Raw genomic sequence first — 18,532 nt, forward strand, 5'->3', positions numbered from 1 at the left:
AAGAAATCTCTTTCAAAATGAAAGACCCACTGTGTTGCCTCAAAGTCTAATCTAATTAATTTGTGGTTTAACTTACTGCCATGGAGTCTTAGGAATATTTGAAGAGGTTCCATACCAGAAGCCTTAAAAGAAAATCTCTGCTAAAAATGCCTGTTTTTGAGTTATTTTTTTGTCATTACGCCACAGAGATCGTTTCCTGGTTCGGGTTCGCAGACGTTATTTTTCAGTGGAGACAAGTGACAACTGGAAATACGTCTGCATTCGCAGGCTATAGGCATAGATACAAATCAAGATACAACTTTTTGCAAAGTTAGAAAACAATCTCTCGGGAAGCTCAGAGGCCCTTTTAAATTTTCAAAATATTAAGTTGGCTCTGAATCCCCCCTCTCCCTAAGGACCACAAATGCATGTATGAAAAACTTTGTGCAGGTGCGATCAGCTTGTCCATATACATTGTATAAATTTATACCAAATCAATATGCAGAGCTTTAGATACTTTTGCAAATCAGTATTGTCTAGTGGGCCGTCTAGTGGCCCATACGACCAGTGGTTTACTCTGGTTTCCATAGCATGAATCAGCTACATCTGCATTATTGCCTGATTCCTCTAGAGGAATCCATGCCTGTTCAGCTTTCCTCAAGATTTTTGTTAAGTTTTCTGAACAATTTCCTTACACACCCAGGGAATTGAAAGAGAGACACTGACATAGGACTTGTAAGAGCCCCAGCCAAGGGTAACTCTACAATCTGATAGGGTGTCATGATTACCACAGCTTTGAGGTAAAGTCATCAGGAGCATACTGGCCCAAACCTTCCACTACAGGTTACCTCTGGGCAGTATATTAGCCAAGGCAAGTTTTCCCTGGCTAGTCACAAATGTAGTAAAAAGTAAATTGAAACACATGACATACAGTGTCAGACTTCCTTAACAAGAGGTGTTTTGTACTTGAGCAGTGCATGTACCTTGTTTTGTCAACAGTAACCTTTGCAGGGCCTTTCCAGATATCTTCTCCTGAGCGCGAAGACTTACTGTGGTCAACACCTTTGGATGATCCACTGGTTGCAGCATCTGCAATGTTTTTTGCTTAGCAATCACATACTACCTTCAATTACAGCTGTAGTTGTCATTTGGAGCAAAAATGAGTGTGACAGCTTTAAAAGGTGAAAAATTCCAAGTTTTTTTTCACATGGATGTGGGGGTCAGGATCAACCTCACCCAACTCAACAAGAGGCAAATATTCCATCTAGAGACTTGAAATAGCATTCGCCCAAGGTAGGAAACTGTGCAAAGAAAACAGGAGAGCTTGAAATCAAAAAATGCAGGTTTGAAGTTTTGGTCATTCCCAGTGGTGAGATCCATAGAACACCATTTTCTGAAATTTCTGGAAAAGAAGACGAACTTGCAAGGTATGTCCACATTTGCAAAAATTACTTGGATCTATTCAGCCCCATTTTGAGGGTTCCAGAATTTTGGGTCAAATGGAAATCTCTTCAGGACTCTGACACACAGGGTACCCAATCTCAAGAGCAGCATTCTGTTGACAAGCAGATCATCACAACTCTGACAAATTTTTGTTCAAACTAAGGTAACAAGAAATTAACCATCCATACTAGTGAGAACAAAAAAAAAATACATACTGCTCTCTTCAATGTTATGGTCATTATCTTCTGAATCTTCAGCAGAACTTGAGGAGTTCTTGTCATTATTTCTGTGATGCTTTTCCTTTTTCTGCTTCTTTTTTGATGAATTTGACTTTTTTGATGTTTTCTTTTCTTTTTTCTTCTGTTTTGCAAGTTTCTTCCTAAAAGTTGTATTCAAAGAACTTGGTAAGGGAGTTGACGTGGCTAGACACAACACAGGCGGCCCAGACGTTGTATGCGATTAATACGTGACATTATGCTGTTGGCGATTGCGTTACAATTTTAGCCGTTTATAAGACAATGTATGAGAATGCTTCGAAAATTACTCTAAATGCTACGTGTAGAAAATAATTTGAACAAAATGGCTTACCTTACGTTTGCATTGCGTTATTTTGATGTCTCTAGGTTCCTGGAGGTGGTTTAGAGCCATGTAGGCGAGGTTTACTTTCTGGCGGAATGCTTCCCCTAAAGAGAAACGAAAGGCGGGCGACCCACTGGCCCGACGGCCCGCACTCAAAGCTCCGTAAATTACACAAAAATTGTCTAATCTCGTCAAAATTGCTTCATGGCAGCCGTCGATAACTCTTCTTCCCATTCGCTTTCTCCCAAGGTTTCAAAGTTTATCTTAACCGCCCGAGAATCACTGGTTTTCCAGCTCTTGCTTTCCATTTCGGCTGCATTTTGATCCATAACCGATTATCTTGGCCACAGGATTTGAATTTCTAGCTTAACGACCTTGCCATCGTGACAAAGTCGCCTCCAGCCGTCGAGAGGCACGGGGCATTTTTTGATCATGCAAACTGCACCGTGCCGCGGTGTATAACTGAAATTAGCGCCTAAAAGCACTGTTAACTGCAAAAATACAAGGAGCAAACAATGTTCGGCTGAATTTAGCGCCTAAAAGCACTGTCAACTGCAGCGAGAGATGGCAACGAGTAACTGACCAATGCCCCGTGCCTCTCGACGGTTGGAGGCGATTTTGTCACGATGGCGAGGTCGTTAAGCTAGAAATTCAAATCCTGTGGCCAAGATAATCAGTTACGGATCGAAATGGAGCAGAAATGGAAAGCAAGAGCTGGAAAACCAGCGATTCTCGGGCGGTTAAGATAAACTTTGAAACCTTGGGAGAAAGCGAATGGGAGAAGAGTTATCGACGGCTGCCATGAGGCAATTTTGACGAGATTAGACAATTTTTGTGGAATTTACGGAGCTTTGAGTGCGGGCCGTCGGGCCAGTGGGTCGCCCGCCTTTCGTTTCTCTTTAGGGGAAGCAAACCGCCAGAAAGTAAACCTCGCCTAAATGGCTCTAAACCACCTCCAGGAACCCAGAGACATCAAAACAACGCAATGCAAACATAAGGTAAGCCATTTATTCAAATTATTTTCTACACGTAGCATTTAGAGTAATTTTCGAAGCATTCTCATACATTGTCTTATCAACGGCTAAAACTGTAACGCAATCGCCAACAGCATAATGTCACCTATTAATCGTATACAACGTCTGGGCCGCCTGTGGATACAATTGCCATACAGTATGTGACCTTGTTCACACAATCTTCCCTGCAAGTTGTTAGGTGAGAAACACAGTGATATGGTAGACTACCTTGACTAATTTTTGTACATATTTTAATGTATGAATGGAATATCCTGATGCCACTTAACCCATAGCACATCCATTAACATTCTCAGATATGACAACTTAACATCGTGTAGTTAACCTAGCTGTTACCTAGCATTACAGGTAGGCAATGCATGCAGATTGGACCAATTTCATGTGGTTGCATATTTAATGGCCTATGACACTACGAAAAAGAATACTTTCCTCATTTAGACTATTTATTTAAATTTCATCTCCGAGGCAATGATAAAATTATTTGTTGTTTCAAACTCCTACTAACAACAGTTTTTGTGTTGTACAAAACAATCAGCAGCAAGTTGTAGGTTTGTGTTATTTGTGTCGTATATAGACTGTCATAAGTGTGTGCAGACATGGCAAAGTTTTTCAAATAAAATAAGTTGCCTCTTAGTCACATTGTTAGCATACTCCATGCTTAATCTTGTCTTTCTCCCTCTTCTGCTGTTCAATTTCATTTGGAACTTTTTATAACACACAATGACCATGCAAAGACTTCATGCTGTAATTTGTTATCCAAATTGTACATGAGGAGGGAGGTGACTTCTAATGAACAATTAGATTATGAACTCCAGATTTCTATGAGGTGATAGTTGATGAGGCCAAAGGCTGAATCAACTATCGCCTCATTCGAGAGTGAATAATCTAATTGTTTTAGTAGAATTCTAACTTAAATTAACGCAAATAATGGTTTCCAAATATTGTTCGACGCATTATTGAACTTTACGCTTTAACAAAATCACACGTATTGAATTGTCCTTGGTAAATTTGCAGTTGTTCACGTGCACGCACCAGTTTTTCAGCAATTTCAAGTTTTTAAAGTCAAGAATCCGTTTCTGTACTTCTTTTAGTCTTATCAGGAATTTAACCATCCATTTACATTTAAACTTTATCCCAAAACTTTGGAAAAATGATAAAAATGTTGCATTTCGTGGACGACTGACAGCTACCGCATTCTAATGGCTGATAGTATATGAGTAGCTCAGCCAATCGGATCGCAGCATTTCCATTAGTAAACTAGTAGAATTCTCCTAATGATGAATTATAGCTCTAATACTAGTTCAGTTGACTTACTTGTGGTGATAGTTAAGTTTATAGGAACAGTCTGGACAGAGCCCTGTGTCAAGATGAATTTGGTAAAATATAGTTAATGGCAATGCCATGTAATCAACATTCATAAATTTAAAACACTTACAGTAATATAATGTTCTTGTTCTTGTTATAATGTTATAAATATAACATGCTATAAAAAATGTGACAATATGTGGTTATTATTATTCACCGTAATAAAAGTGCTAGACAAGTAAGAGTGGGAACAAATCCCTATCATACATACTTAGTTTTATGAGAGTATTTTTCTTTTCTCCATGTTCCACATAAGCAAAATTGACCTTGAAAACAAAATACAAAATAATTAACAAATGAATATTAATCAAAGATTGAAATGTTGCTTCTTAGTTGTAAGATTTCCAGTTTGGATACTGCCATTATTTTCCATTAGTTTAATCCAGAGATTAAGCACTTCTATCCTTTGTTACTGAAATATAAAGTACAGCCAGTATTAAGATGAAAAGAAATTTAAGAGTTTGAGAATCTGAAATCAGCTGCACTTTTATATGATGGGAATTTCTGGCATTATTACTTCTAGCATGTTTGTTAAGACTTAGAAATCAAAGGACTAGTAAATGGATATACAGTGAAACCTGCATTTAAGTGGACACCCTTGGGAAACTCACTAGTGTCTGCTTAATACAGGGTGTCTGCTCTAAACAGGTTCTAATTTATTGGGCAATAATAGTTAAATATTAACCCTTTTGTGACAGAGTATAACACAGTGTAACGCAGTGCAAGATCGAAGACTGCTCATAGCACAATGTCCAGTCAGTCAATGCATTAATCTGGAATAATCTACTTAGCTTTGAAACGACATCCGTGAACAATGTTAAAGAAGTCTGAGCTGATCTTTTAGAAGTAAAAAGCCCTTGAAGTATCCGCTTATTGGAGGTTTTGTGTCACAAAATGGCTTAATATCAGTGTCCACCTCTGCTTAACAGAGGTGTCTGCTGAATATAGGTTTATTTTACAGCAAACGTGGGAAGAAAATTCAGAGACTCAAACTGGTGTCCACTTAATAGAGGGTGTCTGCTGAATATGGGGTCTGCTTAATACAGGTTTCACTGTATTCTGAGTTATTAGCAAAATTATAATACTACTTGCCTCCCAGCTGCGAAGACCCTCAGATTCTGTACATCTTTTATCACCACACATGAACTGTCCTAAAAAGGATAGATTTTATTGATGTAAAAGTACAGTTGAATCTCTCTGCAATGGCTACCTTGGGGTAGAGGAAAGTAGCCCATTGTAGAGAGGCGGCTGCTGTAGAGAGGTGGCCATAATGGGGAGGTAGGGATGTAACATGACAATTGTTTTTTAGTCTGTATCCAAGAGACTTGCAAATAATCCAGGAGAGTTGGTGTGGATGGGGAGTACCATGGTTGATAATTTAACTCATTGATATGTCACTACTGTCCACTGATATCATCACATAACTATTGTATTACAAAGTAGGCTGATTGCAAAATTAAGATCCATCAACTAAAAATAATCATACCTTTTCCTTCAATTACTTCTTTTTCAATTCTCCACCTTAATGCCACCTGTCATTTGCAACAAGGTAATTATTAATAATAATTTATAACGATTATTATTGAAGACCACCGTCATAATTTGACTGACAAGATCATTTTCTCAAACATATTTGATAGACGTACAAGTGTATCCTAGTAAATAATTATTCTTCAAATGTTCTGATCGATCAGTTAAATCCTTAATTTTTTCAAGACATGCAATGTCAATCATTGTATAACAACAATTTGAAAAAAAGATTGATTGGCAGGAGTGGAGGGGTGAGGGGAGGTCATGACATTTCATTGCTGTTGTTGGATGATATTACACTAGGAGGGCCAGGAAAATTTTAAAAAGAACAATGTCAAGTAATCTCATTTCTGGATCTCTTGTGGCCAAAAGTAAGATCTGGTCATTTGACTCTAACTTGCATTCTGTGATTTCCTGTCAGAAAAGTGGCAGGTAATGAAAGAGTGCATGCCCAAAATGAATTTTCAAAATGGCAGCCATTCATGACTGATCAGCAATTCAAACATGCTTTGAAGCAAGCTTCCTTTAAGTCATCAGGGTACAGTTGACATAAAGGTAAAATGTATGTGAACAGTTGGAGGTCATGTAAACTGTGGTGCCACAGGACAGAAATTGTATATTATTTTCTAATGATGACTTTTTCTTAAAAACGTTGCAATGTTACCATCTCACTGTAATCAAAAATAAACCTTTATCTCCTGGTTAGAAGTGCTCTCTCAAATGACCATTATTTTGTCATCTGTGCACTATACCATCTGTAATTGGCAATTTGTGTCAGTGGCATCCTTTAGTGATTAGCGGTTGGCAGTACATGAATAGTGATATGTAAGTGAGTTTGGCTTTTTATCCAGTATTTCTGGTTTCAGTACATGTTCATTAGACTGCCTTTGGTTATATTGAAGAGACTTGGTCACAAGAAATCTGGGTAGGCAATTACATCAAGGGGGCTTCCAGAAAATGTAAGGGAAAAACTTTAAATCATTATCTTGATAGCATCTCCTCTGCTACTGACATAAATCATGAACCTAAAGACCCCTGCCAATGTTTGCTATGGCAAGTTATTAAACATTTGATTAATGTTTTAACACTCCTTTTATATGTTCACCTTGTTTTCCTTGTATCTACTAAGATCAGAAATGCAATATTCTTTAAACAACTTGTCATAATACTTCTTAGCCAAACGCTTTTCCCTGAAAAAATAAAAGTTGGAAGTGATTTTCAGTACTTGGCAGTGAACATCTATAGAACTGCACTGCACAGTTGCTATTAACATTAGCAGCTACTAAAATGCTTTGAATTCACTGTTTACCTGGAGAAACCATTCTTTCCCCAAAAGACTAGGTGGGGATGAACTGCTAGAATCTACTTGTAAACCCTTCCTTTATCAATTATACCACATTACCACTGGTATTTCATTTCAGGGTAAAGGGTTATAAGGAATTTACAATATGTACCATTTCCAAGTATCCCCAGTCTTTTCATATGGGAGTCCCTTGCCTGGGATGGGGGAGAGTCATACATACCAAGTACTCTCTGGATTATCATCTTCATTCCAAATAAATCTGCATGTAAACAAAGAGATTGATCAGTGAATACAAAATCTGTCACATACTTCACTATCCAACTGGTAATAATTATTAATAGCTGATTGGTTTCCATAGCATACAGTAAGAAGACACAAATGTACATAACTTTTGTGAAAAATTATCTTGAAGTTTTTGGTTCTTGAGTGGACAGAGGCACTGTGAGAGTTAAGTGACTCCTCCAAGAACACAATGCAGCAACCCCAAACAGTACTCTGACCCAGACTGTTCTTGAAACCCCAAGTTCTCACTTTCAAACTATTCTATTAGATCTCCAAATTTCATTGAAAACCACCCCATAAAATAAGCCTAATAACAAAATATTGAACATCGATTATAATTGGAATCATTTTTTTTGTCTTTGACCTTGTCATTACATTATTTTGTTATGTACTATTAAGTACGGTCAAGTTTAACAAAATAAAACTGTCGTGAAACTCTCAATTCCCTTGTCACACCCAACTTGTCAGTAGTAAACATTACAAAGTAGTCAAGACGATTTCTGCAGAACATTTGAGCAACAATGGCAAAAATTAAGATACCAAAAAAACCCCTGACATGGTAATATTTTGAATACAGTTAAGTAAGAACTTATAGAGACTTGAGCTCTAAAGCTGACCCTGCGAGAGAAAACTGAACTTGAAGTTATCCATATTTCAATTATAACAGATGTTTCGTGTTTGTTGAAAACACAATAACACACGCTTTAAGCATTCTTACAAGCTTTGACGTTAACTTTCTTGAGAATGCTTGAGAATTTAATTGCAGGGTCACTTAGAGGAATGACCTTAAGTGAGTTGTTTCAAACAGTATTCAAAAACTTACCACACTGTGAGTAGATTTTTAGTAAATAATTTTTGCACTTATTGCTCAAACTTTGAGCGGCATCCATCTTAATATTGACATACCTGTGCTCTTCTCTTATGACGTCCAAATCTCTTTTATCCCTCGAGCTTTTATTTTTTTATTTAATGAACAAAGCAAATCAAGAAGATTAGAACTGCAATACAAATAGTCTTTCATACATTCTCATTGAAGGGATGGTCTCACAGCTTTGTACAAGTCACATGGAAACTATCACTTTATTCGATTCTATAATTCATGAGACATTAGCCAAGGAAGCCTTTTCTAATGTTAAAGCTAATGACTTGCAAGAAAAATGGTGATAGAGGGAATATTTCTCATTAGAACTCCTTCTTTTGTTTGTTCTAACTTCATCCATCACTCAAGTTCATAGTCTAAGGAGCAATCAGATTCCTACAAAATGGAACATGTGTCCAGAAAAAGTCCTTTGGACCAAAGAATGCAGCGAAACCCTGTTAATATGGTCACGAACAGGCCCAAAAATCTGGCCGAATTAAAGGGGTGGCCTTTCGGCTGGGTATCACTGTAAAATGTTTAACACTAAATTTGGCATTTTCTGTGTAAGTCCATTGAAATCTGTAAACTTTGGATGTCACTCAATCAGCTTGCACAGATTAAAGTCTGTGACCACTAGAATACAAGGATGATAAAAAACGTTTAAGGCACTGTATACTTATGCTATAGCATAATATGTGACATTACACTGTAAAACTATCCCTTTACCAAATTGACATCAGTTATTCATGTGTCTGTCCTGTTATAATGAATTTAATCATAACATTGTCAAAGTAGCTGTGGATCCACAAGGCGATAGCCGAGTGGATCCGCAGACTATTTTGACAATGTTACAATGAAATTCATTGTCAATAACAAGACAGACTCATGAAAAACTGATGTCAATTTGTTTTTTTATGATAACAAATTTTTAAATTGTTTGCTCTCGCTTGTTGGTGCATCACATAAGTTATATATTCATGTGTCTGTCCGCTTATTGACAATGACAATTAGCCAATGAGTGCACGAGAATTTCTGCAGTTATTGTAAAATTAATGTTGGATAGTGTTTGATGAGTGATTCACTAACCTGTCTCTCTTGAACTGCTCTATTCCTTTTCCATAATACAAAATATAATCATTGATCATTTTCTTGTGCTTTGAGTACTGATTGTATTAAAGTTATGTCAAGGAACGTGAACAGTGCAGCAAATTCAATCTGAAGCATTTTGGCTAAAAAACCTCATTAATTATACCAACATCACATTCAACAGTCTTGTTTATTTCAATCTATAGACCACTTTCATAAATGGCGGCCAATTATAAATTCTTTTGCAAGTATTAAAATTAGCCTTACCAACCTCATTTTGAAGTTGGTAATTCAAAAGAATTTTTACTCTGAAACGAGGTTAGTAAGGGTAATTTAAACGCATACAAAAGAATTTTAAGTTGGCAGCCATTTATGAGAAGGGTTTATAAAATTCCTCTATGGCAATCTCTGCAGACATCACTGCAAAAGGGTTACTTCTGATTTAAAGAAAAACTAGAAAGCCTGAAACAATGCAATACATATAGATGACTTCATGGAATGTGCGTGCGTACAGTATTTATGTACAAGTTGTTGATGTATCAAAAAAGGAACGAGTGAGTTTTCTGAAACAAAAACGAGTGGGTTAATACCGAATGAAGCACTTTCCATGCTGATGTAATTTGTTTATTTTATACTTACTGAGATTTTCACCCTCAACCAGATTTTCATCCTTCATTTGGCAGAACAAATGTCAAGTAATGTTTTTACTCTGTCTGAGTGCAAGCACTTTGTTGCTTCTTCAAAAACTTATCATCATCAGTCAACGCTTCAGCTGCGTTTGAATTGTTTCCCTTGCCTTGCTTTTTTTAAGTTGTTTGCTTTGAGCTTCCAGACATTTCCTTGCCTGGCAAAAATCTTTGTCATCAATAATGCTCACAGCATATCTGTCTTCTTTAAAACTTTTCTTGCCTCTTAATTCTGTTTGAAGAATTCGCTAAGCAAGCTAACCTTAACGTCTTGTTGGGTTTTTGCTCGAGTCTTTTTGTTCTGCTGTTCCTGGATGTACTTTTTAATGGGTTTATCTAAAGCAATAAACCTGTTTGAACTTTCTGCCAGTGTCTGAGATTTATAGCTAATTTGAGAGAAAACTGGAGTAAACTTGTGGAAATGCTACAAACTTCTGTGTATGAAGATTGAACGTGTTACGAACTGACTGATTCATTTTGACAGCTGATTTCTGATTGGATGAAATGCTTTTCCCACGTGTGAGAAGGTCGTTTTGCGATTGTGATTGGATGAAGAAATTTGCGACTGAGTTTTTTGTGCGATCGATTCTATGTGAAATCTCAGTAAGTATGAAACAAAAAATTGTGTCATTTCATCATGACATTTGTATGGTCCGGTGGCAACCTTACTCCCATCTGAAAATTATTTTAATATAAATGCATTTCGACAGGATCATGTTCAGTATTAAAGATACTTCGACTTCATATATTTACTATGTGAGTCAAGCCTGTGTTTGAGCCTAGTAGCCCATCAGGCTGGTTTTTATCTACTTCCCCTAGCATTAAGCCTGCTACTACCCATTATTTACTCTTGCTTGAAAAGAGGCACTGTGAGTAAAGTGTCATCCCCAAGAACAAAACACAATGACCCTGACCAAGGCTTGAACCTGCACAATTTGATCTGGAGTTCAATGCTCTAACCAACAAACTACCCTTCCTCCTGTGTTAAATATTTCAAATATACAAACTGTATGTGGAGGAGCAGTGGCCTCAAGGTTAGTGTGCTCGACTCTGGATTGAGTGGTCTGGGTTCGAGCCCTGGCCGGGGACATTGTGTTGTGTTCTTGGGCAAGACACTTTACTCTCACAGTGCCTCCCTCCACCCAGGTGTTCAAATGAGTACTGGCGAATTTAATGCTGGGGGTAACCCTGCGATGGACTAGCATCCCATCCAGGGGGGAGTAGAAATATTCCTAGTTGCTTCATGTTACAGAAACCAGGATAAGCTCCGGCCTAGTGGGCGCCTTGGTTTATATGCAGACTTTACCTCCTTATAAACAGTATAATCATGGCACAGACACTATTACTGGATTTATCGGGACTATACATTTGCCAGACTAAGTTTAATTTTTGATAAGTATATGCTAATGAGGAGATAAAATAACACAGAAGTAAACAGAAATAATCCAATAAACTTTGCTTAAGTTATAGAGCCAAGAACATGACACAATCTGCCACATTCTTTACAAAGATACAGCATCCAAGGCAATGAATTCATATTTTTGGCTTTTTGCTTCCTCCCTGTAGTGTTAAAAATATGCAGTGATGATTTAATAAACCAAACAGATCTAAACATGTTAAAAAAGAAAGCTCTTTTGTGTTGTAAGACATACCTGCTATATTCATTAGAAACCATCCGCTTAGATGGTAAACCATCAGTTGTGTTAGACTTTCTTTTGACCCCGGAGAGTTCGTCATCTCTCCAACTCTTTTTTCTGTTTAACAATATAGAATAAATGTCACAAGATAGCTTTTTGACAATAAAATTTAGCTTGTAAAAAATAGTCTCCTTCCCAGCTGTTATTAGGGTTGTCACTGCTAAAAACAAGTTTGTTTCGAAACACTGTGGCTACATAACCGGCAGCTGGACAGGTGTTTTTAAAATACCCCTGTCTGGCACTGAGAATAAGACAACGTAAAAAAAAAAGTTATGACAGGCGACTCCAAGAGGAATCAAACCTGGGTTGCCGGCATGGCAAGCGATACCCATGACCACTGCGCCAAGGCAACCGGCCGGCAACTTTTGGAATTTTTTAAGTATTTATAGAGTTACCCTTAGCATTACTGAAAGCTAACCGGAGTGCTAGTCAGGCTAATCCGAGTGCTTTTTAGGCTAACCGAAGTGCTATTTAAACGTTTTGACTGCCGGTCATTTTATAATAGTCTACGTTATAAATCCCGGTATACCGTGGAAATAGTGAAGTTTTCAGCTATATAAACAAGAATTTGATATTATTAACTGAAATTTAAAAAAAAATAATTTTGACTACCGGAGACGGAGTATTTTGAAAAACCTGTCCGGCTGCCGGACTTAAAGACACAGCGGTTTCGAAAACCTCACCTCTCAGCTGCTTCCTGTTCATCAAACTCAGATCCATAACCTTCACCGAAGTCAATCTTAAAGAGAAAGATGTTCCAATTTTTTACATGGTTAGTGGCAGCAGACAACTATCCCTTGAATTCTCACAGAATAGTTCGCTTGAAATCCTTGCCTGTGCTAAATCTCCCCTCACGTCCGCCATGTTGTTTTTCTGCGAAACAGCGCTGACTTGAGACTTGAGGACTCAGGACTCTTGCTCATTCCCAGATTCCTAATTCTTAAGACGACGCGAGGGAAACAAAGGCCCCGGGAACTAAGCTTCTAAATAAATCTCTATAGGAAATCTAGACGCCAAAATCTGCCTACAAACAAGGTTCAGTCACCATCTCCAGAATCAAGGTTTCTAAGAGAACATCCGAGAAGAAGAAATGGGTCTCTCAAGTTGGTTTCGTGATCTGGGAGTTCCGTGGAAAATTTCAGTCGGAATTCTTGGTGGTGTTGCCGCAGTCACAAGTGCCTATGGACTGTACACATTTTACGCTCACCTCCAAGATCGCAAAGACGAATCTTTCAACGGCGAAACAGCTGGGGAAACATCAGACAAAAAGATTCTAGTTTTGGGATTAGAAGGCGCCGGGAAGAGCACTTTCCTTGCAGCCTTGGCACAGCACGATAGCCCGATTACTTCAGAGCGGGAAGCCACCAAGCCTACCGAAGGTTTTCATGTTGTTTGTGTGTCGACTGAAGGAATCAGCCTAAATATTTGGGAGAGTGAGTTTCATTCCTTCATCTTTAATATTTAAGCTTATATATATTTGTATGGTGGGTTTGAAGGCTGATTTCGTGCATCGGCCTGTATTTGCCTGACAAAAAAGGTGTTGGTCTTGCCTGGATCACGAGCGAGTATTTTCAATTATACACCATGTGAACTTTAACTGTATTGTCTCAGAGACAAGTGAAATTTTAAACATGCCTTTCTTCTTTTGCGCCATTACATTAAGCTTATTACTTATTTATATTGTATATGGCTTTAGTTATATGATATAAGCCATAGATGGTTCAAAATTCAAAGGTACACACCCTGGCCCTACACATGCGGGAGGTATTAGTAGCTGGAAAAATATCAAATTGTCAACAGTTAAATGTCCAGTAATCCAGTCTAGATTTCTGTCAGTTTGATATTATTTCAGTGAATCCTAAAGATCAAGGAGCGGTTAAAAAGCTCGAAATTCACAGGAGTTTAAGGGAGCCTCTTAGATAGTTTTAATAATTGTTAGTTGGGAATGAGGGGGCATTGGGACCTGCTGGGAACGGGAAGACCACTCAAAATGTATTTGAAAATAGATTAACTGCCATAAAATCACTGAAAACCGAAAACTGCAGACGACATAAATTTTTTTATGATTAGAACTGCAAATTCACAACCTTTACTCCACCAAGCTTGATGTGTACTTCTCCTTCTGTTAGGGATCAACTGAAGACTTTTTCATTTAAAACTCATTGCTGTACCTTTTTAGGTTATCATTAACTCCTCAACTGCTAGATTTTTCCCAGAAACACTGATTAATTGATTGAGTTTTGCACTCAATCAGGTTTGTCCACAGCATTCACTCTCGTGTTCATGCTTAAAGAACAAGCTCAAAAAATATCGTTGGTGTTGACTTCTCTGAGTGGGGATAACCAGCGTGGGTAGTTTAATGACAAAATGGACTGGAATTGAATGTGTATTAAAAGCACATGCACTTGAGTGTTGATCGATACCCTCAATTGACCTGCAATTGATCCTCAAACTACATCTCAATCAACACTTGATTGACACCCTAATCAATACTCAGTCAACACTCGCTCAGCACTTGATTCACATCTTTATTGACACTCAATCAACACTTGATCAACAGCTGGTCAATAGTCAGCCATGAGGAATGACTCACACCTCGATCAAAAATTAGTCAACTCTCGACCCACTGTCGACCGAGATGTTGATCCTGTATTGAGTGTCAATGGAGATGTCGATGGAGTGTCACGGGAGTATCGATCAAGGGTGTTGATCAAGGGTATCGTTTGACACTCAATTGTGGATGTCTTTAGATCTTGATCATGATTTACATCATGGTCAGGATTTAGATCACAATCCCCAAAATTTAGCTGCAATGCACGACTGGCTTGGAGCATCAACTTTTATCTATAAGACACACCATGACATGAACTTACACAGTTTGACCAAGGTGAAGTAACACAAATAGCCAATACTGAAAAACTGCGTTTTCATCACAAACACTGAAAATTGCAACAGCCATCAAAAAACTGAAAAAAGGAATATTTTAAGTGTAAAATTGGAAAACCAAAAACCCCATTTTCCCCTCAGAAATGGATTGGGACTAAATTTCAGAACAATCCAGCGACTTAGGGTTGGATTCAGTGCAGGTTATGTGAAAAATCTTTGGCATGGATATTTGCTTTTTTGTCTGCAACCCTACCTGTCCTGTAAAATTTTGACATTGGAGAATTTTCACCACCCCTGGTCAGTTCTCTCCTTATGCAAGATAGAGCAATCAATCCTCTTCCCATACATTTACATCTACCTTGGCCATTCTATAACTTGGCTGTTATGACTTAAAATATTTCTTTTTCTTGTTTACCAGTTGGAGGAAAGTTTCAATCCTACTGGCCCAACTTTCTCACAGATGTCAGTGTCATTGTGTATGCCATTGACAGTAGTGCTTCTGAAAGATTTGATGAGTCCAAGAATGCCCTGTTAGGAGTTCTCTCAGAAGACACCCTTAAGGGAGTCCCCCTGCTATTGCTTGCTTGCAAACAAGATGCAGAAGGTGCTAAACCGTCAGAGGATATAGCATCATTCTTTGGACTTCAGGAACTGTGTTCTACCCATAAAGTTCAAATTGCTGCTATTGAAATCTTAGGTAATGGGGAGGCTCGTGGAGTACAAGAGGCCAAGGAACTCATCTTAAACTTTTGTGCACAAAAATAGCTCTAAATATTCTTTCCCTTGAAGGTTCTTCATGGCACAGTCTTTTGTGTGTGTGTATATATATATATGTATGTGTATATATATATGTGTATATATATATATATATATATATATATATATATATATATATATATATATATATATGTGTGTGTGTATATATATATATATATATATATATATATATATATATATATATATATATATATATATATATATATATATAGTATGTACTACCGGTACCTTGCATAATTTTTTTCAAGTTAACATGTGCAGCTATATTAACTGTGATGTAAATACTTATTATAATAGTTACATTTCAATGAAAGTGGACTCTTATCCAGTAGGTCAGAGAAGTAGCTGCAGACTTCGATTATTTTGCTAACCAGACTGGTCTCTGGAAACGAGAGACCTATGATTAAGGATGGAGAGGGCTTACTGTCATTTAGCTTTAAGAGGAGCTGCACAAAGCACAATCTGGTTATCTGTGAAAGAACATCCCAGACAAAAATTTGCTTCAATCATTACATCTGATTCACTGTCTCATTTGCAGGGGTTTCATTAAGGGCTGGGCATCAGGAATATTGATGTTAAGTCAAAAGTGTTTCTCATAAAGAAGGTTAGCTCAAATAGTTTTGCCCACCTACAAAAACCAGCTGCCATCCTGCTGAAAACGTTAACGAAACCCCTGCACTCATAATAACTGCACTGCCAGTGGCTTTACTTTCAACGGGGTATTAGTCTTTTGCAGTTCTTTCAACTCTCATTTCCGTTTCTGCAGGTAGTGAAAACCATTTCATCCTTTCTGATAAATAAATGCCAAAATTGTATAAAATTAAAAGTTCCTCATTCTCTGTATTCCTGGTGATTTTGTGAAAAATGAATGCTTAAAGTTTTCTCTGAAAACTTGTGCAAACCCAGAGAGGATGTCTACTGTCTTCTCTCAGGTGCCACTCTGATTATTATGAGGTTATAAGTCCACTTTAGTCTTGACTAACAGGAGCTAGATCCAACAGAGATTAGTTAAGCACACTTTAAATGAATTCAACAACAACAGACAACATTTAAATGCTCTTTCCTTTTCATTTAATACTAATGATGTAAATAAAGTGTAACCCAAAGAATGACTAAATAACATTTTATGATTTAAGAATTGTAATACCATCATGCTATTGTGAACGCAAACTCTTGTTATAACAATAAACAAAAGTATGAACTGATAACCTTACAGTCTTAATGTAACAATTTTAAAAAGAGGAAGTGTCAACTAGATACCTGCTACTAGAAAATCTGCCTGCAGTCAGTCTAATTTGCTTTACTCTCTCTCGTATTATTCCCTTTATCTAGGATACTTAGCCACATAAAAACCTACAAATAAGGATTTGGAATAAAGCCTAATCCCAAATCGCTAAAAATACATGACTTTCTTTCATGCCACTTTCTGAAAGATTACTCTTGATAGCCTTGTTTGATGAATGATTATGACAAAATGCAAGAGGAAAACTATTATAGTTGTATTTCTTGTAGGGCAATACATAACAACTAGGTAAACCAAATGCTTAGCATTAGTAATTAGATCCACTAAGAATTCTTCTCGGTATTAAAAAGCAGTAATAGCTCCCTTGGAGGTTTGGTAACCTATTGTATCAACATTGTAGTACTTGAGACATACAGAAAGACAAGGGAATTATATTTTTCATCATTTTTAAGATTTATATAATTTATGGTCATACTTTTGTGCACAACTGTAAACCAGTGTTTTAAAACCTTCCTAAACCCAATAATATTTGAAAAAGCTCGAAGAAAATAAAATATTTTTTTTCACCAGTTCAACTTTAAATTTGCTGGCAAAAAAATAGAACTTTAACCCTCAATATGATATTCCATCAACTACTTCTAGATGGATTGAATGTCATTAAGAGTCAAAGTTAAAATATTAAAATCTAATATGTTTGATTCTTTTAAAATTATTGTGTTTTCTTCTAATCCCATTAACGCCTCTTCAACCACTCGCTGTATAAATGTGGGCTGCATTTAATAACTGCTGAGTAAATTATGCAAGAGATGCAGCACATGCATGTCCTTTAAATAACCACTAGGGGTATCCTCTTTAGACAATACTTTTGGCCTCCATAAATGCCTTGTGGTGCTCTTCCTTCAAACTGTTTTCTGTGTCAACATCAGTTTTTTGTTGTTGTGAAATAAACTATTGATAGAATCCCTGCCTTAACCCGTTCAGTCCCAATAGTGCCTGACCAAATCATTTAATATTTTATTTTGAAAAAGTTAAAAAGAAACAGTACCAATAAATAAATAAAATATTGGTGGGAAACATTCATATGAATGGTCAGTAACAGTGTTAAAATAACTAAAATTACTTTGACAAAAATCTTGAACTGGATTGAGCAGCACTGTGTCCTATTTTCCTTGTGTGTTTAGTGTAATGTCACTGAAGACAAAACAGGCATTTACCCTTGGGAAGTATAAATCATTATAATTAAATATTGATGTTCCCCTAAGCCAAGAATTAAAGATTTCAAGGCATGTCCAATGTATGCAGAGCAATTTCCCATTAATTTTTCTTGTTCCGTTCTTGGAGGCCACCTTACCTCTGTACCACGACAATTTTGGCTGGCACAATGACTTTCCTCTAGATGACTTTAAATGCTGGTCTTTTCTTCATGAACTGTCTCAAGGGGATCTTGAGTAGGTTCTTCAACATTTTCTTCTGGGGAATCATCATCATCATCAACGTCATCACTACACCTGAGTGGTGTTCTTGCAAGAGCTGAGCCAGAAGAGTTGCTTCCTGTGGAACTTATTGAAATTTCTCTGTGAAGGGTGCAGGGTGTGTCTTCACTAAAGGAGAAACCTCGTGGGGCAAAGGCACTACTCTCTGTGGGCTCAAATAGCTCACCTGTGTGTTCCACTGTGGACTCATGAGGCATCTGCAACACAAAATGTCTTTCAATACATGGATCTCTGTATCATTTACATATGTGATCTGGTCAGTGTGATGTCTGGATCTAAATTCAGCTACACCA

General features: G+C 37.3%; 3 protein-coding genes across 5 annotated transcripts in view; 1 reads left to right on the forward strand and 2 right to left on the reverse strand.

The window, feature by feature from the left end:
* LOC145478437 (protein FRA10AC1-like) overlaps positions 1-12,789 on the reverse strand; it is an 18,442-nt gene extending 5,653 nt beyond the window's left edge. Inside the window, exons 1-14 of one of the 2 annotated variants that reach the window (XM_081456461.1) lie at positions 12,675-12,757; positions 12,524-12,579; positions 11,796-11,897; positions 11,658-11,703; positions 9,458-9,534; positions 8,419-8,463; positions 7,451-7,489; positions 7,033-7,117; positions 5,884-5,929; positions 5,490-5,548; positions 4,609-4,663; positions 4,347-4,389; positions 1,638-1,801; positions 963-1,068 (exon numbers count right to left, since the gene is read on the reverse strand). In XM_081456461.1, coding sequence (XP_081312587.1) covers positions 963-1,068; positions 1,638-1,801; positions 4,347-4,389; positions 4,609-4,663; positions 5,490-5,548; positions 5,884-5,929; positions 7,033-7,117; positions 7,451-7,489; positions 8,419-8,463; positions 9,458-9,534; positions 11,658-11,703; positions 11,796-11,897; positions 12,524-12,579; positions 12,675-12,704 — 953 coding nt within the window. In that variant the 5' untranslated portion in view covers positions 12,705-12,757. Of the gene's footprint in view, positions 1-962; positions 1,069-1,122; positions 1,281-1,637; positions 1,802-4,346; positions 4,390-4,608; positions 4,664-5,489; positions 5,549-5,883; positions 5,930-7,032; positions 7,118-7,450; positions 7,490-8,418; positions 8,464-9,457; positions 9,535-11,657; positions 11,704-11,795; positions 11,898-12,523; positions 12,580-12,674 lie in introns of those variants that run through there. The other variant, XM_081456462.1, reaches the window with a different exon arrangement.
* Positions 12,790-12,799: 10 nt separating this feature from the next.
* LOC145478438 (uncharacterized) lies at positions 12,800-15,582 on the forward strand. The gene is made up of 2 exons (XM_081456463.1): positions 12,800-13,273; positions 15,145-15,582. Exons 1-2 carry the CDS (start codon positions 12,931-12,933, stop codon positions 15,489-15,491), a joined length of 690 nt encoding a protein of 229 aa, XP_081312589.1. The 5' UTR covers positions 12,800-12,930; the 3' UTR covers positions 15,492-15,582.
* A 969-nt stretch (positions 15,583-16,551) lies between these two features.
* LOC145478439 (cytosolic purine 5'-nucleotidase-like) overlaps positions 16,552-18,532 on the reverse strand; it is a 29,769-nt gene continuing 27,788 nt past the window's right edge. For both annotated transcript variants that reach the window (XM_081456464.1, XM_081456465.1), the window contains one exon: positions 16,552-18,436. In XM_081456464.1, the coding sequence (XP_081312590.1) occupies positions 18,149-18,436 (288 nt within the window). In that variant the 3' untranslated portion in view covers positions 16,552-18,148. The remainder of the gene's footprint in view (positions 18,437-18,532) is intronic.

The sequence above is a fragment of the Orbicella franksi genome, chromosome 2 (genome assembly GCF_964199315.1).
Source record: "Orbicella franksi chromosome 2, jaOrbFran1.1, whole genome shotgun sequence".
NCBI lineage: Eukaryota > Metazoa > Cnidaria > Anthozoa > Scleractinia > Merulinidae > Orbicella > Orbicella franksi.

What these genes read in the sequence shown, in the direction of transcription:
- LOC145478438 (XM_081456463.1), top strand. Translation starts at nt 12,931, where the DNA reads ATGGGTCTCTCAAGTTGGTTTCGTGATCTGGGAGTTCCGTGGAAAATT. An exon ending in CAGCCTAAATATTTGGGAGA is followed by an intron (nt 13,274 to 15,144) that starts GTGAGTTTCATT and finishes CTTGTTTACCAG; the next exon opens with TTGGAGGAAAGTTTCAATCC.